General features: G+C 53.9%; 3 protein-coding genes across 5 annotated transcripts in view; 1 reads left to right on the top strand and 2 right to left on the bottom strand.

Moving 5' to 3' along the window:
* The window catches only part of C8H6orf132 (chromosome 8 C6orf132 homolog), a 33,499-nt gene extending 11,835 nt beyond the window's left edge, over positions 1–21,664 (top strand). Inside the window, exons 3-5 of the mRNA XM_006729203.3 lie at positions 13,473–13,548; positions 16,117–19,183; positions 19,850–21,664. Of these exons, the coding sequence (XP_006729266.2) occupies positions 13,473–13,548; positions 16,117–19,183; positions 19,850–19,967 (3,261 nt within the window). The 3' untranslated portion in view covers positions 19,968–21,664. The remainder of the gene's footprint in view (positions 1–13,472; positions 13,549–16,116; positions 19,184–19,849) is intronic.
* Positions 1–27,037, bottom strand: part of TOMM6 (translocase of outer mitochondrial membrane 6) — a 401,564-nt gene that overhangs the window by 141,563 nt on the left and 232,964 nt on the right. The window lies entirely within an intron of this gene.
* The window catches only part of TAF8 (TATA-box binding protein associated factor 8), a 42,194-nt gene continuing 36,628 nt past the window's right edge, over positions 21,472–27,037 (bottom strand). The window contains exons 8-10 of one of the 3 annotated variants that reach the window (XR_014147658.1): positions 22,973–23,192; positions 22,178–22,881; positions 21,472–22,053 (exon numbers count right to left, since the gene is read on the bottom strand). Coding sequence is in view for 1 of the 3 variants with exons in the window: in XM_081828225.1 (XP_081684351.1) it covers positions 23,115–23,192 (78 nt within the window). In the remaining 2 variants the exon portion in view is untranslated. Of the gene's footprint in view, positions 23,193–27,037 lie in introns of all 3 variants that reach the window. The other 2 variants (XR_014147657.1, XM_081828225.1) reach the window with 2 other exon arrangements.

Genomic DNA, 27,037 nt, shown 5'->3' with positions numbered 1-27,037 from the left:
GCCAGGCCCTGCGTTGGATGCGGGCACGCAGAGATGACTGAGCCAGCATTGCTGCTCTCAAGGAAGGACAGGAGTGAGTAAACAGACTGTTGGAACATAGCTCAGAGCACCGGCAGCCAATGCAGGGTGGCCAGGAGGGCTTCCTGGAAGAGGGTAACACCTGAGCTGTCTGAAAGGACAAATAACAGTGACCCCTGGGAGAAGGGCATTTGGGACGGCATTGTTCATGGGTCTGAAGCTGCAGGAAACCAAAAACTCCCTTCTGGAGCCGTGGTTGGGCTTTTGTTTTTTGGGGAGGGAGAAAGACTCAAAATACCTGCTCTCTGACAGGTTCTATTGACTGAGACGAGTTCCTGGGTTTTCTGGGACAGTGTAGACTAGGGCTGTCCAATAGAAATACAATGCAAGCCTCGTATGTCATTTTAAATTTTCTAGTAGCTACACTGAAAGTAAATAGAAATAGGCAGGATTAATTTTAATCATATATGTTACTTAATTCAATATATTCGAAAGATTATCATTTCAACATTAAATCGATGTTAAAAAATACTACTGAGACGTTTTACATTCAGATTAGAAATTCAGATTAGAAAGTCCGGAAATGGAATTTTTCATGCTAAGTCTTTGAAATCTGATGGACTGTACTTACACATACATCCCTGACGAGTGACATTTCACCATGGCCAGTGGCTACTGGACTGCACAGCCCGAGTCTAGAGCCTAAATTCTAGGTTCAGTCCTGCCTGTCAGGCCTGGCTCCTGGTTGGAACAATATTATGACCAGTGTCCATGAGGATTTGTGCCACCCAGACTGAGGAGGGATCTGGTCTCTAGCACTGTCTGGCACAACCACCTCCATCTCCGTCACCTGAGTTTTTGTGGTTTATCCAGCCTCACCAACCAGACCCTGAGATTCTAGATGGGAGACACTGAGTCTTATATTCTCCTGGCTGCATCCCCAAGGCCCGTAGGTGGAGGGCGGAGCACACAGACCTCTGGGAACGCAACTTTAACTTGTTTTCTGCTTATAAAAGCAACCTGTGGTGGCTCAGTCAGTTAAGCGTCCGACTCTTGATTTTGGCTCAGGTCATGATCTCAGGGTCATGGGATCAAGCCCCACGTCAGGCTCCGTGCTGGGCGTGAAGCCTGCTTAAGATTCTCTCTTTCCCTCTGCCCCTCCCCTCCCCCTTTACACACACTCTCTCAAAAACAAATAAAAATAAATAAATAAAAGCAACTTGTGGAAATTATAGGCAAATATAGAAAGTACACCACCACCAACAAAAAGGTATAAAGCAAAAGAGTCAGCCCCTGACTTTGTTTCCAGAGATGCATAAAAGTGTTACAGGGGTCATTGCCCCCATAAATGCAGGTGAAATAATTCTGAGATTTTTCTATTGCTGAAGGTGAATTAGATTCTCTCCCCTCACCTGGACCCAGGGCTGACCCACCCATACCTGTTCTGGTTGCTAAAATATTGAAATAAAGGGATATTGCCCCTGGAGTGGCTCCAGCCCCTAAAGGGGTAGTTAATGGCCGGTGCGGCCGAGTTTGTTCTGATTGGCCAAAATCCTCTACCTAACCCCCCCCTTGGAGCCCTGCAGTAATTAGGGCCTGTCCCAGCCTTTCTGCCCTATCCCTTCTGGTTTGGGCAGAGCACAGGCAGGCAAGGCAGAAGGCTGTGGGGTGGGGTGGGGGTGGGGGTCGGCGGAGGGTGGGGGGAAGATAGTGGAGTGGGCTTGGCTGGCTGATCCGGCCTAGAGATCCAAGACTGCCTTCTGGGGGCCAGTCCTCCAGGCAAGCCTCTGAGCCAGTCAGGAGATGGGGGCTTTGCCCCAACAAATCCACCTTGCAGCTTGCAAGGTCCCATAAGGTGGCCTGGCCTTGGGATCGTGGCTTACGCATACGGAGCCCTTATTGTGTGTCGGGCACCCTTCCAAGTGCCTCCAATGTGTTAACAGAGTCAACAGAGACACCGTATCAGGAAGGTGCTGTTATTAATTCCCATTTTGCAGATGGAGAAATTGGAACACCAAATGGGAAAATAACTTGCTTAAGGTCACACAGCTCCTAAGTGGCAGAGCTGGGACTTGGAGCCCCACAGCCAGGGTCCAGGGTCCAAGTCCTATTCAGGCCATCCTATGCTCCCTTCCACCCACAATCTAGAAGATTTTTTTCTCTTTCAGCACCAGTTTGCAGAACCACCTGCATCTCTCTTGTCTGCCTCTATGAACCCCTGTCCAATAGCTGAGGCCTGCTGGACACCAGGGTCTCTTGCCTCTTTGGGGTCATAGACCCCTTTGAGATCTTGATGAGGCTATGGGCCACATCTATGCAATTTTGCTTACAATTTCAGCGGAGGCCCCTCTTACACCCCCAGAAGTCCACCTGTGATGCACCTCTAGATCAGGAACCCTTGGCCTGATGGCTCGTATCCTGGGGACATCCCTGGGCTCCCGATTCAGGTCACAAGATACACAGCAGCCCCAATATCCTTCATCACCTGCTCCTGGGTTGAGGGGAATCCGACTCCTCTCTAGGCTCTGGGCCAGGTCTTTTGCTTTCTTCCAGCTGGGGCAGGGGGCTGGGAGAATAAGCAGGAGGACAGAAGCTCCGTGTGGGTGTGGGTTCACACATAGATACACACTCGTGCACAGCCCGCCCCCACAGCCCCACCAAGTTAAGGTGGGTGGGGAGCTGGGCCAGCGCCCAAGCCCTGCCTGACATTGTCCTGGCCAGGCCAGCCTCGCCCCTCCCTGTTCTCCCTTCCCATACTCAGAGTGCATTTCCCAGGCCAGGCTTCCCTGGGGCAGGGGAGGCGCAAGGCAGCAGTGCCCAAGAAACCAGGTGACAGGCCCGCTCTTCCTTGAGCTTTGCATGCACCTGAGCCACCTTCTGAACGCACCCTCAGCCCTTCACACGGGCCTGCAAAGGGATGGGTACAGGAGGGGAGGGCGAGGAGGAGGGCAAGGCAAGGGCAAATGCTTCTGACTGCTTCCTGGAGCCTCCTCACTTGATTTGACGTAGAAGGGCAGAGAACTAAGAAATACTTTCTCAGGCAGCCGGGGCCAGGAATGAAAAGTACCTCCGGATCCCTCCGTGACTGGGATGGGACCCAAGTGATCCTCAAGGAGCTGGCACCAGTCTGGGCGCTGTGGGTGGCTGAGGGCCAAGCCCTTTCTCTCCCCGGGCCCCTGGCTCCTCACCCATCCATGGGGGTTACACCAGATGGTCCTTCAGGGTCTCCCCAGCTGTGACTTTCTTTCTTTCTTTTTTTTTTTTTTTAAAGATTTTATTTATTTATTTGAGAGAGAGACTGAGAGAGAGAGAGCATGAGAGGGGGGAGGGTCGGGAGGGTCAGAGGGAGAAGCAGACTCCCCGCTGAGCAGGGAGCCCGATGCGGGACTCGATCCCGGGACTCCAGGATCATGACCTGAGCCGAAGGCAGTCGCTTAACCAACTGAGCCACCCAGGCGCTCAGCTGTGACTTTCTATGTTAAGTAACTCCTAATGGAGAGGCAGGAGGCCCCCACAAGAAGCCAAGCCCCTCACAACACCCGGATCACTGCTTGAGCTCTGTTTCCTGCTGAAACAAAGGGCAGCGTTCCAGCCACCCTCCTTCCTGCTCCGAGAGCTCAGAGGAACTGGATCAGAATCACCGTACTTCAGAACTGGGGAGGACCCTGGCGCTCATTAGGATGAGAAAACCCAGGCCTGGGGAGGGTCGGGTCCAGGTTACCCTGCTCAGTAGAGGCAGAGATGGGACCAGAGCCCGGGTTTCCTCCCAATCCAGTCCAGTCCACACCACTGGGGGCCTGGGCTGAGCGGAGGAAGGATCCTTTCTCTCCACTTACTGCTACCCCTGAGGGGAGGCCGGGCCCAGGGCTCAAGCCGGAGCTTGCCCAAGCTTTCCAGAGCTGAGCTGATTGAACAGCTAGTAGTGGGAAGCTTGTACTTCTCTCTGGGGCTCCCTCTTGCCCTCCTCTGGTCTGAATCAAACCACATCCAGGGTGACGCATGTGAGGAATTAACAATTAAGTGCCAATGTGGCAAATATAGGGAAACTGGCTGGACAGGTCCCTAGGGGTGCCCCAAGCGGTGAGAGCTCCCTGGGTCACCCCACCCTATGAGTCAGGCAGGCCTGGCTGTGCCTGGGGAGGTGTCAGGCTGGGCCGGGGGCAGGAAGCTCCATCTGCTCTGGATCCCTCCCCCTATTCCTCTGCACCTGGAAGCTGGAAGTCAGCTGAATTTCTGCTTTCCACTCAACCCCCTTTCAGCTCATCTCTGAACTCAAGGTCCATACTCCCTTTGGGGTTGGGGTTTGAGCTCCTTAGGACGAACCAAGCAGGGCAATCATTGTTGGTTCTTGACTGATTCATGTGGCTGACATTAGCTGGAAGGGTTGCGGGGTGAGGGAGCACTGTGTGTTTGTGTGTGGGGGGTGGCAGAGGCCTGTAACAAGATGGCATACACGTGGAGCCTCCAATCCCCATGGTAGCCCACTGCCTCCTCTAGCCACCTGGCTCCTGCCATGGAGGACCCTGAACGTCTACACCCTCATGCTACCCACAAACAGCACCCCCTCGGCCACACTATGGGCTCAGAGATATGCATACCCCAGCTTGGGCCGCACTCAGGAGGACTAACTGGGGAAGAAGCTCTAGAAGTGGACTCAGGGCCGTTGAAGGAGGGGATTCTAGGGACCTTGGTGCCTGGAGCAAGGTCAAGAAGGGGGTGGTATGGGCTCTAAGGGCATGTCCCCTTGATCCCATAGACTCTTCACCCCGTAGGGAACCGGAGCAAGGCCCTCATGGCACAGAGCCAGGGGCAGGGCCCTGCGTTCAAGAGCGATTTGGGATAGCAGGTAGGTTCAGAGGAAGATGGCCTCATTAGTGGAGATTCTTCTCTGACCCCCAGGAGGGAGTTAGAGCTGTGACAAAGGGTAGAGGCCAGGGTGGAGAAAGAAATCAAGGTCTTTTATAAAATGCTCACTGACTCTCCACTTCAGAGAAGCTGCTCTGTGGAGAACACACAGCTGCTTTTCTGGACCCTGTACCTCCTGCCCCTGGACAGCACCCCCTACCTCACACTGCTCTTCAAAGCCAAGCAACACCTAGCTGGGCGTCACCCAGCTTGGGACTTTGGAAGGGTTTCCTTGTGGCTCTCACTCTGGGGTTCCATCGCTCTGCTCCCCCAGCCTATAGTGGTTTCCCCCAATCATGGCCAACTCTAAATCTGACTCAGGGTCATTTCCTTTACCCCATGCAGCTCCATGCCCATCCTGTGGTGCCCCAGGAGCAATCTGGTGAGGAGGCTTGCATTCCACAATGTATGGCTAAGACTCAGAGTTGGCACACGCCCAAGGTCAACCATGTGTTGCCCGTTGGCCCAGCCCCTGGTGACCCAGCCTTGGGGTTTGGCTGGACTTTGAGGAATCCCAGGCATGAGGATGTGTGTGTCGAAGGCAAGAGGAGGCCAAGAGGGTAGGGCTGGAGCCATCCGTGGAGTGAGTCCTGTCCCCCTGAGCGCTTGGTGGGACTCTGACCCTCTAAAACTTTAAGGGGAAGATAACCTACCCTCAAATAGTGAGTGTTTTCCACCTTTCCTCCTCAACTCTGAAATGTTTGTAGTCAAAGGGCAGGGATTTCCGGTGACCTAACTATGACCATAGGGAAGCATCTGTCTCTTCAGCTTCAACCAGAGGCAACAAGCTAGAGGCTGTACATGGAGCAGGTCTTGGAGACTTGGAGACACTGCTCACCACTGCGCTGTGTTAGGGCCTGAGGAAGGAAAGCCCGGGGGAAGGTGACGTTTCTGGAGTGCTAACTCTGCAGGATCTCTCTGCGTATGTGGTGGCCTCCGGCGTCCTAACAAACTTAAAGGAAGTGAGATCATCCCCATTTTACAAATGAGAAAACTGAGCCTCAGAAGGCAAGACAAGGGCACACTTCTTGAGCACTGACCATGTGTCAGATATGGTCTTTGATTCCTTTGAGACAATGGAGTTAAATAAAGACCACCAGTCTGGTTTGTCTGACTCCAAAGTCATGAAAGAAAATGACAGAGCCCCGTTCCAGTTTTGACCCTGCCCTTACCCCGTTTCTTTCATGTTATATTGTTTGTTTTGTTTTGTTAAGTAGCCCAACGTGGGGCTTCAACTCATGACCCTGAGATCAAGAGTCTCACGCTCTACCAACTGAGCCAGCCAAGTGCCCCAAGTTCATTTTTTTAAAAAATAACTATTGTATTGGGTTTTTTTTTTTTTTTCAATTATGAAAGACACAGACGTTCGTTGTTAAGAACTGAGAACTAGAGACACGTATAAGGAAGAAAATAAATATGAATAGTCTTGGAATTGCTTCCACCCCCATCCTCCCCAGCAACTAATCATTGCTGGATAACTTTCCAATATACCAGGCTGTGATGGTTTGTAAAAAGCTGCTTAGAGTGAGCCAGTGAGCTGGGAGTGAGGTGGGATCAATGATCTTAGGCTTCTAGGCGTTGTCCCGGTTTGGGGACAGGGAGGGGCTGAGGCCCAGTTTCAGGTGGAGGGCCCCACCCCACAGGGCCGGGGCTGGACTCTGCCCCAGGGGTCCATGCTCGGAGGCTCGGAGGCGGCTGAGCAGGGAGGGGCGTGGTCGTGGCCGGCCGCCCGCGGGCGGGGTGGGGGCGGTGCTCAGAGGCTCGTTTGCCTGTTCTCGGTTGGTTTCTCCGCGCACCGGGCGGTGTGGCCCTCTGTGGACGTGGGCTGCCATCCTCGAAGGGCCACACACCCCTCTCCCCTGAGTCTGTTTGAGGCTCATGCCAGCCTCTGTGGGCAGCGCACTGGGGCACGGGGCTCTGTCATTTTCTCAGCGCGACGAGGGTCCAGCTCCTGGACTGACTGCGGCAGTCAGAGCCCCTTGTCTGAGGTCAGCAGTGACCTCAAGCCCAGCCCCGCCTTCTTGGCCTCACCCTGTGGCTGCTGGGAAAGCAGCTTCAGGAGCTCCTCCTTCATTCCACTTGCCTCTTCCCCTCCCCGGAGACACAGAATGATCCCGAGATCTGGAGGCAAGGGCGGACTTCTGTCCTAATCCCCTGTCATGGAGGCTTGGCCCCGAGTGCCCAGGCCACCGCACAAGGCACAGGGTGAGCGGAGTCACTGGCAGGACACCTTATGGGCCTGGACTCACAGAGCACCATGGTTGAAGTGATCCTTGGCAAGCGGTTACAGAAGAGGCAGGGAGGCCCAGAGAGACAAGCGACCTTGCTCCGAGTTCGTTGGTGGTAGGGCTGGCTCCAGAACACAGACAGGCTTTCCACCTCTCCTGTATTCTTTCTTCCCCTCATTCACTCATCCAGGAGTTCATTCACTTAACAAACTTGTTGCGTTGTCCATTCTGTGCCAAGCACGAACAAAGAATTAGCTGACACCTGACCCAGAAGGAGGCTGGGCTAGGGCAGCAGAGACGACACTCACCTATGATAGGTTCCATCTGTGCTCGAGGAGAAGCATGAGGGCAGGCTCCGAAGTTCCAGTTTTGACCCTGCACTTACTAGCTGGGTGACCTTGAGCAATGTTCCTCGGCTCTCCGTACCTCAGAGTCCTCTTCTATAAAATACAAACAACCTACCTCTAAGGGTTACCTGAGGACTTACTAGGTTGCTACATGTCAAGTACTCACAATGGTGCCCAGAGGCACATAGTAGGGACCTACTAAGTGCCAGCTGTGGTAACGTGCACACAGGGTGCGGAACACACAGGGTAGAGAGATTAACTCGGGCTGGAGTTGCCAAGGAGGGCTTCATGGACCAGGGGCATTTACTCTGGGGTTTAAAGGATAACTAGGAGTTTCCCCAGGCAAAGAAGAGCATCCCAGGCAGAGTCAGAGCAAGAGCAAGCCTGTGGAGACCTGAGAAGAATCAGGAATGAATCCCAAGCCCCTGCAGTGGTTCTTAACAGGTGGAGGAGGGAGGTGTGGCCGATCACCTAGGGGCTTTTTCAAGCTACTCACCCACCCACAGAACCTCCAAGTAGCCTCTTCAGAGTGTGGTCTCTGGCTTACTGAGGATCCCTGCTGCAGGGAGCCCACTTGCTCATGACTGAGTCAGGTCCCCATGGACACTGGAGTGGGAAAAAGATGAGAACCCCTAGTTGGAGCCCTGGGTTTGTGGAGAGGGTAGGGAGAAGATGGCAGGAGCTGCAGAGGGGACAGCTTGTGAAAGTTCTCGAATGCCATGTGAAGGTGCTTCAGTTTCATCCTCTAGACCAGTGGAAGGTTTCTGAGCAGGGAAGTGACCCGCTTTGAGATGCATTTCAGAAAGACCATCCTGGCATCTGGTTTAAAGAATGCAGTGAGGCAGACGCCAGGCAAGTATCTGGAGACAATGACGGTGGTCTGTCTATCTGTCTGTCTGGGTAAGAGACAGTGAAGACTGAAGAAGGGGCGAGCTGGAGGGGTGGCAAGAAGAGAGGGACCTAGGAAATGCCTGGCAGAATCGGGTGACAAGTTGGGTGTGTGCATGATGACCAGGTGCCTGGAAAGACAGGGATATATAACTAGTTGTAGATCCTTGGGCAAGTCACCTAACCTCTCGGTGCCTCGGTGTCCTTTTCTGTAAAAGTCAGGTAGCAACAACAGCACCAATCTCATCAGGTTGTTGTGGAAAGTAAATGAGTTAAGAGATAGAAAACACAGAAAGAGCACCTGATAAAGAGCAAGTGCCAGGAAATCAGCAACTGCCATTATTACTGCTGAGACTGGGAGTACTGGAGACGGTGGGAGAAAGATGGTGTGAGGTGCTGACATCGAACAGATGGGAAGCTCTGAGGCTCTCTCAGCACCTTCTCTTTCCACGGCCTTATCTTTTGTTTTCATCTTTTTTTTTTTAAATTGTAAGATACATATAACATAAAAGTTACCATTGCAACCATTTTAAAATGTATAGTTCAGTGGCATTAAGTAACTTTTTCTTTCAACCAATCCTAATGTGCAGAAAAGTTACAGGAATAGTACAAAGAACTCTCTAGAGCCTTCACTCACATTCAGCACATTTGCTTTATTTGCTCCCTCCATCCTTGATATATATATACAATATTTCTTCCTGAACCATTGAGACATTGTATCCCTGTACTCCTAAATACCTCACTGTGTGTAACCTAAGAACAGAGACATTTTCTGCACAATTACCAAATTCAGGAATTTAATATTGATATGATACTTCTATCTAATGCATGTTTATATTGTTATTGCCACTTGCCCCTTTAATGTTCTTCATGGCACACATCCCAGGATTGAGTTCAGGATCACACATTGCATTTAGGGGTCATGTGCAAGCCCTCTTCTTAAGGAGGCTTTCCCTCCGTTCTTTGAGGCTCAAGGAGGCAGGTCAGGGAATTCAGCACTCATGGAGGTAGCTGCTGTCTACACCAGTGCATTTGCCCACCGAAACATGGCACTGTCCCAGCCAGCTCCCTGGATCTCCCTGATGAGTGAAGGGAGTTCACCTTCTGGGTCTGTTTTTCTAGGACTAAGGTGAAAATCAGTATGTCTTTGCCTTGCCTGGAGACACAGCAGTGGAAGGGATGGCTAAGTGAGCTGCTGGGACTGTGTGGGCGTGAACAGAGGAGAACCACAGCAGCTCAAGCAGAGCTGTGAGGTGGTGGGCATTTGCTGGGCCCCCCATGTCTGTGGGGAGAACCTGAGAGGCCTGACCTCTGCCTGCATTGTTGCTCCAAGGCCGCTCATGAGAGACTTCCATCCTGTGGTCTGGGGAGTCTACTGTGTTTCCAGAGTTCTTGAAGTTCCAAGGGTGGGATGGGCAGTAGGACCTGCGGCGCATAAAATCTGTCCATCTCCCTCTTCCATGCATAATTATACTGGAGCACCATGGGTGACCCAGAAGATGCTTCTAGGATTCCAGGCAGCTTAGCTTTGATTATTCACAATTTTTTCCCCTTTGTAGGAGAGAGGATTGGAAGAAATAAGCCTTCAGCTAACACTGGTTTCCTGGGTTAGGGATATTATCTCATTTTATCCTCATAACGCAAAGTAGGAAATATTATCTCCATTTTGTAAGTGACGAAAATGGGTGATTTGTAGAAAAGGTGAGTCGCAGGGTCTAGGTTTGCACCCCGGCTCTGTGAAGGGACTTGAGATAATGTAGGTAAAGCTCTTAGTGTTCGCACACAGTAGGTATGTAAGCGATGGTTTATTTTTTTTATTTTTTATTTTAAAGATTTTATTTATTTGAGAGAGAATGAGAGAGAGAGAGAGAGCACATGAGAGGGGGGAGGGTCAGAGGGAGAAGCAGACTCCCCGCCGAGCAGGGAGCCCGATGCGGGACTCGATCCCGGGACTCCAGGATCATGACCTGAGCCGAAGGCAGTCGCTTAACCAACTGAGCCACCCCGGTGCCCTAAGTGATGGTTTAATATCACCGCCACCACTGCTCATCCAAGGTCACACCCCTGGCAAAATTCAGAGCACGAATGGAATCCAAGACTTTCTACGCTGGGTCCCCATGTCTTTTTATTTTCCAATTATGTTCAAAAGAGTAAACAGAAGTCTCAGCCGTGAGTGGCTTTTGAAAATCTGGTTTCCACCTCATCAAAATCTACCTCATCAAAAGAGGGTACATACTTGATGAAGGTTTATTAGACAGTGGTGTGTGTGTGGCATCTCAGAATGTCTTGGGAGACACTCCTCGGATTGCCTGGCCCCTGGCCCTCCCCCTGGCCCAGATCGCTGGGTTTGAGAGCTGTGAAGAACGGGTATGTGTTGGCCGTGTGAATTAAGTAGGGGCAGGAAAAAATTACTGAGAGGCAGGAGAAAGATGATGCCTCATGGCTATTCCAGCGTCAGAATTTTTTGAGAATGAGAAGATGAGTGGTTTGTTGCCCCCAAATGGCCAAAGAGTAATTCCGAGATTGCCCTTGGAAACGCAGAGCCTCATGGATATTTTTGAAACGCCTGTCTTGAATCCCCCATCTTATATATGAACCCATGAGGCCATTAAGCCCAGAGAGTTAGCACCATCAGCCTATCAGTGAATAACAACACAGCTTACTGTGTGTCCAGCTTTGGGGGACTCACATAGGACCTAGTCCCTGGGCTCCAAGGTCAACCACATCTCATCGGGGGAACTAGGGGAATATCGAGCGAGCAAACAAAAATCTTCCTTTGAGGGGCTTTGCTATGGGTTCCTCTGAAGAGCATCAGGTCAGGGGCGCCTGGGTGGCTCACTCAGTCAAGTGTCTGCCTTCAGCTCAGGTCATGATCCCAGGGTCCTGGGATTGAGCCCCGCATCGGGCTCCCTGCAGGGAGTCTACTTCTCCCTCTCCCTCTGCCTGCCGCTCTGCCTACTTGTGCTCTCTCCCCCTCTGTCAAATAAATAAATAAAATCTTAAAAAAAAAAAAAAAAGCATCAGGTCAGTAAGGGCTCCTGCTAATAAGGTTTATTGGGCTCACACTCAACGGGCATTCACCACACACTAGGAGTAAAGTGCTTTTTGTGTACTGTGTCATTTATCCTCATGACTGCCCTAGAATAGGTAAATTCTATTTTTATCATCACCTCACAGGCAGGGAAGCTGAGACACAGAGAGCTTAAGCAACCAGCACAGTCCTATAGCTAGGAGGTGGCAGATCTGGAATTCAAATCCAGGCAGTCTGGCTCCAAAGACAGTGCCCTTAGCCCCTTCACCTCTACCGTCCTCCTGGAGGGGCTCAGCTAATCCTTGAAGGATGAGAGATTTCAGAGAGGCAAAATACCGAGAAACGTGAGCACCACAGACCCGGGGGGTGGTGATACTGGTTGTGTGCTTAGAGACAACTTACCAAATATTTCTGAGCCTCAGCGTCCTCATCTGGTAAATGGGGATAACATCTTCATAGAGTGGTGTGACGGAGATCATGTGTTTAGAGCATAGAGCAAGGGGTATTATTGTTAGAAATAGAGGGTGGGAAGAGGGGCACAGCCTGACCAACATGCAGCCTCAGGGATGAACGTGAACTCCATGTATGGGTTGGAAGGATAGTGGAGAGAGGGATGGTCAAGCTAGAATGCAGGATGGGTCTATCAGGTTGAGGAGGAAATAAAAGCTGGCTGGGACGTATGAGGCCAGAGTGTTGAGGACCTTGAAAGCTACCATAAAATGCACCACAGCGCTTCAAAACACAGGTGTGTGGACTTTGTTGATGTATGGAAATGTGTATTTGGGGGAAAAAAATAGAATGCAAAATAATATGTACAAACCAACAGCTGTATAAACACATTACGGTTTGTGAGGCTTAAGATCAGAAGGGCACCTGCAGTGCTACAAATCTATTCCAGTTCACCACTTTTAATTTATTTATTTCTCTGTAAATACTTAATGAAAACCAGGAGCGAACAGGAGGTCAGGCTGAAGAATTTGGCTTTTAACTTGTGGACATGCACGGGGGAGCAAGCCGCTTTTGTTGTTTCATTTTAATTGAGATGTAATTCATAGGCAGTCGACTCTCACTATTTGCGGATTTTGTATTTGCAGATTCACCCACTCGCTAAAATTTATTTGTAACCCCCCAAAGCAATACTCCAGACACTTTGGACATATGCAGAGCCGTGAAAAATTTGAGTCCCCTGATGCACACGGTCCCAGCTGAGATCAAACAAGACACTTTGCCTTCTTGCTTCAGTTCTCAGACTGTAAATAAGTGTTCTTTGCTCTTTAGTGCCATGGTTTTTTTTTTTTAAATTTCTTTGCTTTTTGTTGGTGATTTCACTGTTTAAAATGGCCCCCAAGCATAGTGCTGATGTGCTAACATCCCTAAGTGCGAGAAGGCTGTGATGTGCCTTATAGAAAAAAATATGTATGTTAGATAAGCTTCGTTCAGGCTTGAGATATAGCGCTGTTGGCCATGAGTTCAATGTCAGCATGTCAAGAATATGTTAAATAAGGTGTCTTTAAACAGAAACATGCATAAAATAAAGTTCTGTATTGACCAGTTGATGAAAATGCTTTGACTGAAGTTTGCAGGAACCTAATCCTGTACTTCCCTTGGTGCATTGATTTCACATTTTCTAATTCAGTGTTCGAAGCAACTTTACAGACCATAACTACTGCAAATAACAAGACTCACCTGTACATAAAATTCACCCTTTGAAGGATTTATCTATTTATTTGTGGGGGGAGGGGCAGAGGGACAGGGAGAAAGAGAACCCCAGGCAGGCTCCATGCCCAGCCTGGAGCCCAACACAGGGCTTGATCCCAAGACCCTGAGATCATGACCTGAGCCGAAATCAAGAGTCGGACACTCAACCTACTAAGCCACCCAGGCGCCCCAAAATTCACCCTTTTAAATTAGCCCTTTTGTATTTTAGTATATTCATAAGGTTATACAAACCCTCACCATCACTGCTGATTTTTGAGCAGTAAACGGACCTCCTAGAGCAGCAATCTAAGAATTGTCTGTCTTTCCCTGTTCCCTGCTCTCTCTGCCCTCTTTCAGAATGCCCAGGAGAACCATGGACTGGCTGTGCCCACCCCCTCTGTGCCAGGAGACTTTGTGGACAAAGAAGTGACAGGTAAGAGGGCCCTGGGCTTGGGGCTTGTCCATCTTTCTTTCCTTCCTCTTCTTTCCTCCCAAGCATCCAGCCCACTGCCGCAGCTGGTGATAAAGCGGGAGTCCCCGGGCCTTTTGGCTACTGGCTGCAGTGGGTGGGAGTTGAAGAGAGTCAAGGCTGGCTAAGGCCCACTTCCAGTGGGGGAAGGATGGTGAGGGCCAAGGCCAGAGCAGGGACAAGGGCAGCATGAAGCAGTGGAAAGAACCCTGGAGTCAGACAGACCTGGCTTTCAGTCCCAGCTCCCCTACAGATTAGCTTTGCTCCCTTGGGCAAATCACTTAACCCCTGGCACCTCCGTATCTGCAAATGAGCTGGGGCCAACACAGTTCCAGTTCTGGGGGAGTAAATGAAATACGGGGTGGGACGTTAGTCACTTCTTGTCATACTTCTGCTCAAAAGGTGCCAGTGACTTCCTGTGTCTGTCGCTCATAGCAAAGGCTCTTGCCATGACTGCCAGAATCTGGTCTCACCCGGGCTCACGTCCTGCTTTCTCTCCCTGTCTCACACTGCCCCGGCCATCCTGGTAACCTTGTTGCCCTTCAATACCAGGCACACTTCCACCCCAGGGTCTTTGCATTGCTGTTTGCCCTGCCTCAGCTGCTCTTGCCCTATACGTAGGTACAGCTCTCTCCCTCCCTCACTCCCTCTTTGCTCAGCTGTCACCTTCTCAGTGATGTCTTCTCTAACCACCCTGTTCAGATCGTACCCCCAGCACCCCTCCTGGCTGTATTCCACATATTACTCATCAGCTAATGTGGTACTAGTTTACGGATGTACTATGTTCGTTGTTTGTCTCATTGTCCCTTTAAAACATAAGCTCCAGGAGGGCCAGCATTTTGACTATTTTTGTTTCGTTTTCACCGCTGTATTACAGCTCCCAACACTTGGGCGCTTTTTTCTTTTTAAAGATATTTTATTTGTTTGAGAGAGAGAGAGAGAAAGCATGAGAGTGAGCACAAGCAGGGGGAGTGGGAGAGGGAGAGGGAGAAGCAGGCTCTCCGCTGAGCAAGGAGCCCGATGTGGGACTCGATCCCAGGACCCTGGGATCATGACCTGAGCCGAAGGCAGACGCTTAACGACTGAGCCACCCAGACGCCCCAACATTTGGGTGCTTAATGAATGTTAGTTTTTTCTCCTCCCCACCCCCAGTATGTTTTTTGTCTTGAAGTCAGACAGCTGGGAGGAGCCTTCAGAGCTCACATTCCCCGGGTTTGTTATGCTCTGTGCTAGAAACTGAGAGGCAGGGAAGCCGAGGATGGGTGCCCCTAAGAGAGAAATAACAGGGCATCCTGGCAGTCTGCAGACTCTGCGGAGTGGGGGGACTGGGGTCCAGGTCCAAGAAGGGAGGGGTGTGAGCTGCTGGGGCCAGAGGTGCTCAGCATCTCTTAGCGCCTGGGTCTTCAGGTCACCTTCTTTCTACACACCCCGCCCCCATTCCATCCCGCAGTCCAGCATCTGTTCCAGAAGCTCTCTGTGAGGTGGGAGCCTGGGTTCTTGGTAGATTCGGGGGCTTTGGAAAGCAGGAGCTGCTCGTGCATGCTGCTCCCTCCTACGGGTCTTTCACCTGAACTTCCTACTGAGAAGGTCTCCAGGCCTCTGGCCCTGATCCCTGACTTCCCGTTCTTCTCCCACTTTCTCTGTCTCACAATCTGAAAGGTTAAGTGCAGTTGGTAACAATCAAAGGGGTCACCGGTCCTTAAGTGCCTACTGTGGGCCTGGCACCATGATCAGCCCTTTACGTGTCTTTACGTGAATTCTCTCACGAATCCTCACAACAGCTTTATGTGGTAAGCACTGGCGTTATGCCCACTTTATAGATGATGAAACAGAGGCTCAGCAAGGTTAACTAGTGTGTCTGAGGTCACACATCTGAGTAAGTGGTAGAGCTGGGATTTGAACCCTGGCCTTCCTGGCTTTGTATCAGCCAAGGCCCCCATGAGAAACAGATGGCAACTCAAAGGGGATAACCAGAGCATTTAATAAAGGGATGACATGACATACAGGTGTGTGAGCAGGGTTCGGGGACTGAAGCGGAAGGTGATGCCCCAGAGGCCAAAGGAGCAGTGGGGAGCTACTCCTATCTCTGAGCTGTCAGACAGGGGTTAACCTGACAGAAAAGCAGCCCTTGCTGACTGTGGCCCATCAAGAAGGGAGCGGGGGGTTCAATGCCCTGGCCTCTCTGTCCCCACCCTCTGATCTGCCAGCAGCGTCCATCAGCTCAACCCACCTGTAGCCAGAGGATAAGGGAGTCCCCGCACACAGCAGGGCAGAGAAGAGTGAGGCAGACAGAGAATATTCAGTCCGGGCTCCAGGGGCTGTGCCCAGGATAAGCAGGGGCCCCTCCCTAAAAAGGAGAGGCTCACTCCCAGGACAGCTCAGGAGACTGGAGACATTGCTGCTCCCTCACCTGGTGTTCAGGAGGAAAGGCATGAAACTGGCCAGTTACTCTCTTGGGTGCCGCCCCGAAGAGATGGGCAAGGCTGGTTGGCTTCATTGCCCCCCTTTTCTTTGCTTCTCCCTTCTTTTCAGGTACCAGCTCACTAGTCAACGGCAACCTCCGACTGTACAGCTCTGTGGGTGACCTGAGGCCTAGGCACTGTGGGCAGGACCTACTCATCCCCCCACCACCCCCAGGCCCAGCCCCGGGGCCACCCCTGGACACTTCACAACCTCGAGAGGAGTCCCCTCCGCCTCCACCTTCCATGGCGCCCCCACCGCCTCCCCTGCTGCTGGAACCCCCATCCCCACCCAGCACGGCCCCACCTCCACCCCCAGTACTGGGGGCTCCAGCCCCTGTCTCCACCCTTTCCTCCCCATCGACGCCCACCCCTCCTGACTTCATTCCTCCTGCCCCACCCTTGGCCTCTCTAGCCCCACCCCCACCCCCTCTGCCAGCCCCAGCACTCCCAGCATCTCCTCAGACAACAGGGACTCGCCTCTTTCCCCCTGGGGGTGTCACCAAGTGGAAATCGGAAGTAGCACTGAATGGCAGGCAGCCAGAGACCCCCAGAACCAGCCCCCCCCAGAGCCCAGCTGAGCCAAAGGGGAGTCTTCTGGGACCTAAGCCAGACCCCCACCTCACTTTCCCGCGCTCATTCAAGGTGCCTCCCCCGACCCCAGTCAGGACTTCATCCATCCCAGCTCAGGAAGCACAGGGGACTCCTCTAGAGGAAGAAGGGGCCACCAAGAAAGCTCCCAATCTACTCCCACTGCCTCCCAGCTTCCACATCCGCCCTGCGTCCCAGGTCTACCCGGACAGGGCCCCTGAGCCAGACCACCCAGGGGAGCTCAGGGCTGCAGCACCAGCCAGCCCCACGCTGGGCCAGTCCCAGTCCTGGACTAAGGAACATGCTGAGACGCCACCGCCAGCCCCTCCCCCGGCCCCTCCCGCACCCCCGCAACCCCCCCCAGCACCGCCCCTCTCCCCAGCTGCCCCTCCTTTACCTTCTGCTGAGAAGGTAGCTCCTCCACCTTCTGGGTTTGCAAAAAGCCGCAAATCCAGCTCCCCTGCTCCCAAACCCAAACCGACCCCCCCCAGCCCAGAGGACACAGCCTCTTCAGCGCCTGTGGACTGGAGGGATCCCAGCCAGATGGAAAAGCTGCGGAGTGAGCTGGCAGCCTATCTCTGTGGCTCCAGGAGGGAGGACCGATTCCTCAGTCACAGGGCAGGCTCAACGGCGGCCTCTGAGGAAAAGGAGGGCAAGAAGGACCCCAGCCTGCCAGAGGAAGAGGCTCCTCCAAGCCTGCCAGAGCAGGAGACCCTTCCAAGCGTTCCTGAGAAGAGTCCCTGCAGCCTGCCCGACAAGGGGGCTGCCACCAGCCTGACCCTCCCTCCTGTGGACTACCTCCCCCAAGATGCCCCAACTCCCAGTGTCCAGCAGATCCGCAGTGAGCTGGAGGCCCGGTTCTCCTCGTCAGCAGAGAAGGAAGCCAGGCCCAGCGTAGGGTTTCTGCCTCCCAAACCTCGGCTAGAAGGGGGAAGAATCTTTGAAAACAGGGGGGATAATGGCAACTTCTCTAAGCCTGTGGCCAAGAATCTGCCCCCTCTATCCACCACCCCTCTGCCAACCACACCACTTCAGTCCAGGGCCGTGCCTGGGCCAGCCACACCACCCAAGGCCACTCCTGGGCCAGCCCTACCACCCAAGGCCACATCGGGGCCAGCCCTACCACCCAAGCCCACGCCTGGGCCAGCCACACCACCTAATGCTGTGCCCGGGCCCGCCATACCATCTGCAGCCATAACTGCGCCCACCACATCATCCCCGCTGATAGAGAAGAACCCAGTCCCAGCTGGGCAGTGGGAGAAGCCCAAACCTCAAGAACTTACGGTGCCCCGCCAGATAGAGGCAGAAGGGCGCCCCACAGAGCCCAGTAAGCCGCCTACCCTGGGATCCGTCTCAGCTCCAGCCCTCCCACCAAAGAGATCTCCTGGCGGAGAAGAGGTGACATTTCTCTACACGCTCTGTCGCAGCCAGAAAAGCCCCAGCCAAGAGGTTGCTGCTGGGATGGCACCGCGGGCCACAGGTTCAGCCGTAGGGTCAAGGGAACCTGCGGAGGTGAAGGAGCCCCAGGGGCAGCCAGCCAAGCCCCCCACCTCAGCCCAGCCTGCCGATGAACTCCTCAGGCATCCGGTGACCGGGGAGGTGGTGCAGCCAGGCTCCCCGATGGCCCTGCTCCTTGCAGCCAGGCAGAGGGCCCAGAAGGGAAGGCCAGCAGGGCTGGCCCTGGGCCGGTCCTCCCTGCCAGGGAGCCTCTGTGGCCACAGCAGCCAGCCCCAAGCAGGCTCTGACAGCATCTTCCACAATGAGGGCCGGCCCAACTCCTTCACTGTGGTCCCCAAGTTACCCAAGGAGGCTGAGAAGGACGCCCAGCTGGCCTCGTCGGCACAGCCCACCCTACCCAGTCAGTGGAAGCCCCAGCCCCTCGGAGACCCGGCGGGCACGGAGCCAAGCCTCAGGCACAACGGGACAAAGGCGGAGCCTCAGGCCCCTGTGGCCTGGGAAAGGCCGGCATCCTCCAACCTCCCCCGGGGCCGCCTGTTGCCCAAATCCTTCTCGTCCCCTCCTTCTCCTTCCTGCAAGAGGGACGACGACGACGATGACGACGACGGGGAGTCCCACTTTGAGGTCATCCCGCCGCCGCCAGAGTTCAGCAACGACCCTGAGCCCCCCGCCCCGACCCTCCAGTATCTGGGGCGCCGGGGATCCCCTCCCCGGAACAACTTCCCAGACTTGGGGCAGCCCTCAGCGCCTCGTGGCTTCTCGCGCTTTCCGGCCGGCGCGCTCCACGCCAGGGCCGGGGGCCTGGAGCACTTCTCGGGCGGGGGCCGCTCGCTCATCAAGAAGCGCCTGTACGTCGGGGAGCCCCACCGCAGCCCCGGGCAGCCCCGCGGCGGCACCGGCCGCAGCCTGAGCTCCCCCAACTGCTTTGGGCCGCCGCCGGGAGGCCCGGAAATGCGGCGCGTCAACTCGGCGGGCCGCGCCCTCCCCGGAGGCCTGCACGCGCGGAGGCTGCCCATGGAGGGCGCCGCCCGCGGGGAGGCCAAGTTCAAGGCGCCCGGCGGCGACTATGGCTTCGCCCCCGCGGCCGGCAGGTGAGCTGGGGGCGGGGCGAGGAACGCAGCCCGGGGTGGGAAGCCAGGTGAGTGGAGGCCCTGCCCTCGGGGCCCCAGAGGAGCCCACCAGGCCGTGGCCACCAGTGCGGGGACATTGGGTTTTCGCTCCTCTGGCTCTCTGGGCAGAGAAAGGGACGCGGGAGGCGCACTTAACCTGGAAAGAGCGCTGTTGGCGGTTGCCTGACCTGCTTATTTCCCACCATCTCCCTTGTTCTCTCTTTCCCTGCCCTCCTGCTTTCCCCACCAGCTTCCCCTCTTCTACCTCCTCTTTCCCACTCTCTAGAGACTCAGGGCTTCAGGCTAAGAGTGGTGTGGAGGGGAGACCTGAGTGGCCCTTGTGTGCCTATGGTGATTTCCCAGCGACACAGAGAAGGATCCAGACCCAGGCTAGGAGTGAAGAGTTCCGAACAGAAGGGTATTAGGCACTATTCTGTGGCCAGCCAAGCCTAGCTGGGAGGAGGAGCCCTGTGTCTTGAATCAGTACTGGTCCACCCAGGTCCCACCCTGTCCACCGGGGCTTGTGTGGGCAGATACCACAGCGCTGAGCTACACATCTTTTCCTCTTGTGCCCTGAGGGAGATGGGAGGGCTGTTGGTTAACTAGCTGCAAATATTAACCACCCTCTCTCCTGCTCCCCCATCCCAGGTCTCCCCACAGCACCCCCCACTATGGAAGCCCCATCAACACATTCACCGTGAGGCCTGGGACCCGCCATCCCATCTCCTATGCCTACTCGGGGAACCACCGGAAAGCCCCGTCCTGAACCCCGGGTGCTCTCAGCTCTACTCCAAGGGGTCAGATCTGGACACTTGTTTTTGTGGGGGTGGGAGGGATGCGGCAGGTGTTAGGCGTCCTGACTTAAACATGGAAGAGTCTTTGTTACCCAAACACAGACAGATGACGAGTGAGAAGTGGTGGAAAGATCAAGAGTGGGCTTCTGTTTCCCAAAGCACTGGGGTGGCTGTGGACAAGGGGAGGGGGAAATAGGGAGGAGAGGAGGAGCCTTTAAGGGCCTGGAGCCTGAGTTTCCCCTAGCTGGTACTGTTTGCTTTAGCAAGACTTACTTAAAGCAGTTTTACAAGCATGGCCTACTGAGCAGGTTCTAAAAGCAAGGGGCGGGGTGCTAACTCTGAGTCCATCTCCATGGCTATGATCGGCTGTCTGGTGCTCCCAAAGGCCTGAGGCCCAGCTCCACCTGGGTAGGGGTGCAGGGAACTACAGGTTGATCTCTTTAGCCTCCACCAATCCACCATTTGCCAACCTAAGAGCTGATTCCTGGGGTACCTAGCATAGAAGGCACATTGAGGTGGGACCAGGACATAGGCATGGACAACGTGTGGAGAAGGTGCTGGAACAGAGTTCTTTGCATTGGCCAAAGGTGGGGATAGGGAGGGTCGATGGTTCAGTTGCCCTGGCCCTGGCCCTTAGCTACCTCAGCTGCCAGGAAGCCTAGGGAGAGAAGACTTGGCAAGTACGGGATGGGAGACAGAGGATAAAGTCATGTTTTCCTACTCAGACCCAGGCAGCCATGATTTGGGAGATTGGGCCCAAGGAGCCAGAAGGCCTGGGGGTTTGACACCAAAGGCCTAATACAGCCAGAACCCATTTGGGATTTGGTGGGGGCATCCGACCCAACCACCCTTCCCAATCCCAACACTATAGGTCCCCAGTATTATGGAGGCTTTAAAATGCATAGTGAAGATGCTAGAAGACGCAGAGTGGGAGGTAGCAGAGATGGGCACTGGGATCTGAGAGGTGTTTGCTGCTGACGGGGAGTGCGTTTTGGAAGGTCTAGAGTGGTAGGACTGGGCCAGTTCCGAGCAGGGGAGACCTATCAGTAGGGCCCTTTTTGCCTGGGCAATGTGGGTTTATGCCTGTTGGCCAGTGAATTAGACCCCCATCCACTTCCAAAAGAAGTTCTGATTTGGATGACATATGTTCCCCACACATATCAGGACACAGTATTCCTCGGTCTGTCTTCCCCGTCCCCTCCCCAGGCCGGATTCCTGGGACCAGGCCAAGGCAGGCTGCCTCGGTAGGAGGAAGGGCAGGGGGTGGCCCACCGCAGGAGCAGGCCTGCAGGGGCAGCCAGAAAGCAGGGCCCTTTGGGGGCAAGATGTTGGACCTTTATGACTTGAGGTAACCAGCCAGGTACCAGGTTTGGGGCCAGCAGGTGAACCACTTCAGGGAAGGAGAGTGCCGGCACCCTGATGGGGCAGGATCTGGTTACCTGTGTTCGAGAAGCAAACCCCACCCAACACCAGCACTGGCCCTATATATATGTGTGTATTTTCCCTGTACAATGTTTTATAAAAGACTTCACTAATTTATCTGCTGTGTCAGGTTTGAAGAGTGGGGCGTGGGCTCCCAGCTGTATATTGCTCTGGAGGGAGGGGAAGGGCTGGCTGTCACTTGGCTTGGGAAATAAACAGGCCAGTTTGGGCTGGCCTCAGCTCTGTGGCTGTGGGTTGATGACTCGAAGCTACTTCAGTGTGATGAGAGGTTGGAAGAACTCAGCTGGGGAAGGCTGAGCACGGGGTGGCGGCTGAACCGGGGAGCCATTTTGCTGGGCCCACACTTTCTCTTCTGACCCTCTCGTTCTTGAAATCCTTCAAGGGGAAGAAGCAGAGCTAAAGTCTGGTGAAAAACAAACTGCATCCTTAAGGGAGTCTCTTTGACTCGCTGAACCTCAGTTTCTTCTTCTGTATAATGGGCATGATAATAATGCCTCCCTGGGGCTGCCGTGAAGATCAGAGACAGTCACGTGCTCATTAACAAGTATTTGAGGGACTACTGGCGGCGGGCACTGTGCTTAGCATGGATATCCGTGGCTCCTGCTCATGGCAAGTCTAGTGGAGGAGAGAGGCGATAAGAAGAACACCCAGAAACGTCACACATTATAATAAGTGGTGGGAAGGAAAGGCACAGGAAGTGTGAGAATAACTGGCGGGTGGGGGAGAGGAGTGGATTTACCTTAACCGGGCGGTCAGGGCGGGCCTCTTGAAGTGGTGACATTCATGCCAATTTCGTCAAAGCATCCAGCAAGTGTCTGGCAGTCAGTAGTTGCTCAATAAATTTTGCATTTTTGGCTGGTGACTACCTTACATTTGTGTGGGGCCTTTCACAGTTTTCCGTAAAGCTTTGACGTGGTATCTTCAACTTTTCCAGAAGAGGAAACCGAGAACCAGAGTGTTTATCTCAAGGCAGTGTCAGAGAGAGAGTTGTGTTTCCTCCTCTGAGTCTTCCGAGTGGGGGTGGGGGTGGGGGTGGGGGTGGGAAGGGAGACCAGGATGACTCATTTATTCAGCAGCCCGTGCTTCCAGGAGGGACTTCCCAGGCCTCCCTTGGCCTGGGGCTTCATCCTTCTCCTGTCCTTCCACCGTGAGGCCCTCATCCTGGTAACACAGAGGACAGGGGCCCCAGTTCCCTGTAGGACTTGGGGCTCTGCCTCCTCACCCCTCCCTGATCTTCCTAGCTTTTGTCCCCCCTCACCTGACATGAGAGGGGCAGAGGGGAGTAGTGGAGGATGGGGGACCAGGGCCTCACCCATGGTGCTGCCATCAGACGAGCTGTGCCACCATGGGTCTCCGCTGACTCCTCTGAAACACAACAGGGACAGACTTGCGCCGTGAGTGGGTCTTAGACTTTGTAGGGTCCCGGACCGCTTTAAAAAGCTGCTGATGGGGGAGAGAAAAAAAATTAAAATAAAAAGCTGCTGCGAACTATGGGTCCTCACCTACAGAGATGCCCCGGCACATGCATTTTTACCCATTATTTCAGGCAGTTCATAGATTCCCTCCAACTAGGGCTCCATGCACTTCACACTGAAAATTCCCAATGCGACGTTGGTTGGTCATGGAAACCAGCAACATCTGACCTTGACGGTTTGGAAAGTTCACTGGTTCTCTGTTTATTCGTGACAATCCTCTGAAACGTGTTGACCTTGTAATACTCCCAATTCCATTTTGTCAGTGAGAAAATCCAGGCTCTAAGAAGAAAAGTGAGTTGCTCAGAATAACCCACCTGCCTCCAAACTGTGAACCTCGTTACAGCTGCCTCCCTTCCCGCTGTATCCCCTCACCCATTCAGCCCTCGCCCCATCACGCCACCTCCCAAACTTCCTTTCTAGCTGAGCAGGGGTCGGGAGGGCTTAAGGAGGGTACAGGTGTTCTGGTCCCAGAAAACGCTAATTGGCGTGGGTGGCACAGGTGTTCCTGGATCAGGTTGGCTGCACCGTGGTTTCTGGAACCTCCCAGCGGCTCCCTGGGCATGGCCCAAGCCCCAGTGGCCAGAACCCTGCTTCTGGTGTGAGGCGGCTGCTGAGGCAGGTCCCAGGGCAGGCTGTGCTGGAAGCCCTTGCCTCCCCGATGGAGCCCAGCTTTTCTCAGGGCCCCCTTACTTAAGGGGGTAAGCTTTTCTTGCTCCAAGTGAGCCTCGCCCTCCCTTCTGTGGGAAGCTGGAGGATAGAAGTGACTTGGGACCGGCAGGTGTGGGAGAGAGGTGACCTCAGTGCTGAGCTGTCAGGCAGGTCTGCTCCTGCCTGCTCACCTCACCTGCCTACCCACAGCAGCCCATGGCCACTTTCATGTCCTCCGCTCAAAGGCGATGCTGGTGTCCCATCATTAGCTGTCCAGGATGGGTGGCCACTGATACCAGGCAGAGAACCTGGGCCTCCTTGCTCTGAAGCCCCAGGGATGGCCAACTGCTGCAGACCTGGGGTTGGGGCCTCCGGGGATATTTTTAGCAGGAAGGTGAGAGAAGGGGCGGTACTGGGAGAGGGGTAGAGACGACAATGCATTAGGAATGCTCACTCGTTTATGTGAATCATCCTGTGCCCCCCTGCCAATTCCCGGAGCTATAGAAGCTTTGCTAACATTTGGCCGGGAGGAGCCGCTCCTTTCCCTCCTGGAGAACCGTTTGCTGAGCTTCTACAGAATGTGTTCTTATGGGTTTCTCTGTCTTCAGGCTGGCTCCCTTCCCCCGCCCAGGTGTCTCAGCACCCTGACCTTGGCCTCCAGTCTTCCCTCGCTATAATTTCTTCAGAAGACTGAGCCCCTCCACACCAGAGGTCCACGTTTCTTTCTTCCTTCCTTTCCTCTCTTTCTTTCTTCTTTTTTCTTTCTTTCTTCTTTCTTTCTTCTCTTTCTTCTTTCCTCTTTCTTCTTTCCTCTTTCTTTCTTTCTTGATTTTATTTATCCATTTGAGAGAGAGAATGCACAAGCAGGGGTAGTTGCAGAGGGAGGGGGAGAAGCAGGCTCCCCGAGGAGCAGGGACCCCAACATGGGGCTTGACATGGGTCTCGATCCCAGGACCCCGAGATCACGATCTGAGCCAAAGGCAGATGCTTAACAGACTGAGCCACCCAGGCGCCCCAGAGTCCACGTTTCTAATGATAAAGCACCCCCTGCACATTTCCAGGTGGATATCTGGCCAGCCACTCAAATTCGGCCTCTCCAAAAGGGATTCTTTTTCCCGTACTTCCTTTGCACACAATCCTGAGACCAGAGCAGCCAGGCCCATGGTCCCGCCATCCCCAAATGCTGATTCCTGCCTCACTGCTTCTGTCCCCTCCGCTTCCTTGGGCTGACCTGCTCTTCAAGGCCCAGCTGAAATCAGCCCCTGCAGGAAGCCCTCCACAGCCCCGTGCTGCTCAGAAATGCCTCCCTCCACACTTCGGCACCCAGTTCCCTTGCCTGGCTCTTCCTCACCCTGCAGGCTCTGCTCAGACACCCCTCACCCCCTGGGCCGCATCAGCTGCTGCTAAAGGCTCCCAGGGCCCCCTGGTCCCCTCACATTGGCGTTACTTGCTCCACATCTCCTTCCCCCCGCAGCTGGTGAGCTCCAGAACGCAAGGACGCCGGTCTTATTCATCACGGTATCCCCAGCATCTGGTGCTGCTCCTGGCACTCGTAGGAGCACTAAACGTACATTTGTTGAATGAATTCATGTTAGTATTAAATCAAATACTGTCAAGCACTATTTAAGTTCCTGGAGGGCAAAGATCATGTCTCCCACAGACTAGTGACCACGTAACTGTCTTGTTTCTAGAGGTGCGTCACCTGACCTAATGCTGAGGTTTCTCGGGTGGCACAAAATTATGGTTTTAGAGATGGGCGGTCTTCGGTTTCATCACAAAGTGTCAGGGTGCCTTGGAGTGGCTCCTGCCAGGAAGGCTGAGACACGCTACCCTCTAAGTGGAGACAGGAAGGGCTAGGAGGTGATGCTACCAAGTGAGGCTGTTCCCGGCCTTAAAAAAGGGCCAGGGCAAGGGGTGGCAGGCAGCCCTCATATCAGGTCAGGGCCTCTGTGCCCTGTGAGTGAGCCAGTCTCCCGGAGATGCCAGCCCCAACCAGTCAGAGGACTCTGGCTCTGTTTAACTCCTCTTTGGATGTCCTTTAGTCTCAAGTAATGTTATTTGGGGCCGTGGCCTCTCGCACCTGTGCAACAGGGACTAACGGGAAAGGCTCTGCCAAATGTGGGCCAGATGATGAGAAGGAACAGCTCCTGTTCTCCGGCCCTCCCCACCTTGGAGAGCCCTCCCTCAAGAGGAAAGTCTTGTTTCCCTTCAACAGCTAGCTACCTGCATGGGGTTCTCAGGGTTTAGCAGAGATCTAAGCACCAAGCTCGGACTCACCAGACTTGCTGCTTTCCATTTCATCCACTTCAGCGTTAGGATCATGACCCCTAGCGCTGCTCTTGGAAGCCGGGCACAGCCAACTTTCTCTGCCACAGCTCCCTGCGCATCCTTCAAGATTGAATTTCTCCAGTCCGTGTCTTCCACAGACGGAGCCTCCTGATTGCTTTTACCTTTCCTCACTGCAGAGGTGTATCTCCTGCCATTTCCTGTCATTGTTACCTAGCTTATTTTCTGAGCCACTCAAAGAGGGCTTGGTGGGCTCCTGGCCTTGGGCTCTCTCTCTCTCTCCTCTATCGTGTCTGGGATCTTTCCGTGTTGTGGCTCAAAACTTTTCAGCATTTGTTCCAAATTCTTAAGGTTAGCACAAAGCCCCATCAATTCCATTCAACACCGCTAGGGGGTGCCACTCAGTACAAGCCAAAGAGCCAGGCAAAAGGCTTGCAGTCCAGTTCAGGAGACATGTGAGTGTGTGTGTGTGTGTCTGCGCACGTGCGCGTGCGTGCGCACACACACACACACACACACACACACCTGGAATAAAAAGCATAAGAATACAAAGTTCTCCCACCCAGGGGAGCTGGGTAGCCCAATAGAACAGGTGATCACATGGGGCACTGTTGGCGAAGCACTGTGGATGGCCCCTCCTACTGGCCTGTGACCAGTCGTCAAGGCTGTCCTCAGCTCCGTGACCCCAGTGGGAGCCCGTGCATAAGCGAGGCAGAGCTGCTGTTTGCTTTTCCTTCAGTGCGTCCGACACTTAAACCCTTGGTCAGGAGTGCCCATTATCACTGACACAAACACACTGCTGCTATCTTTTGGTGACCTCTCTTGGCCATTGAAAGCTGCCCTTGACATTCACTTTTTTAATTTTTATTTATTTGACAGAGAGACACAGCCAGGGAGGGAACACAAGCAGGGGGAGTGGGAGAGGGAGAAGCAGGCTTCCCGCGGAGCAGGGAGCCCGATGCGGGGCTCGATCCCAGGACCCTGGGATCATGACCTGAGCAGAAGGCAGATGCTTAGCGACTGAGCCACCCAGGCGCCCCTTGACATTCACTTTAACCTGATTTCTCCAGGGAGAGTGGAGGGGAGTGAGGAGAGGACCTCCGGGCAACTTGCCGTGATATCCAGCACTGCTTTCCTTGCTCATGGGTGTAGCCCTGAATCCGTGTGTGTGTGTGTGTGTGTGTGTGTGT

The sequence above is a fragment of the Leptonychotes weddellii genome, chromosome 8, assembly GCF_054177405.1.
Source record: "Leptonychotes weddellii isolate Sample4059 chromosome 8, ASM5417740v2, whole genome shotgun sequence".
Lineage (NCBI taxonomy): Eukaryota > Metazoa > Chordata > Mammalia > Carnivora > Phocidae > Leptonychotes > Leptonychotes weddellii.
This window is presented reverse-complemented; position numbering and strand designations above follow the sequence as displayed.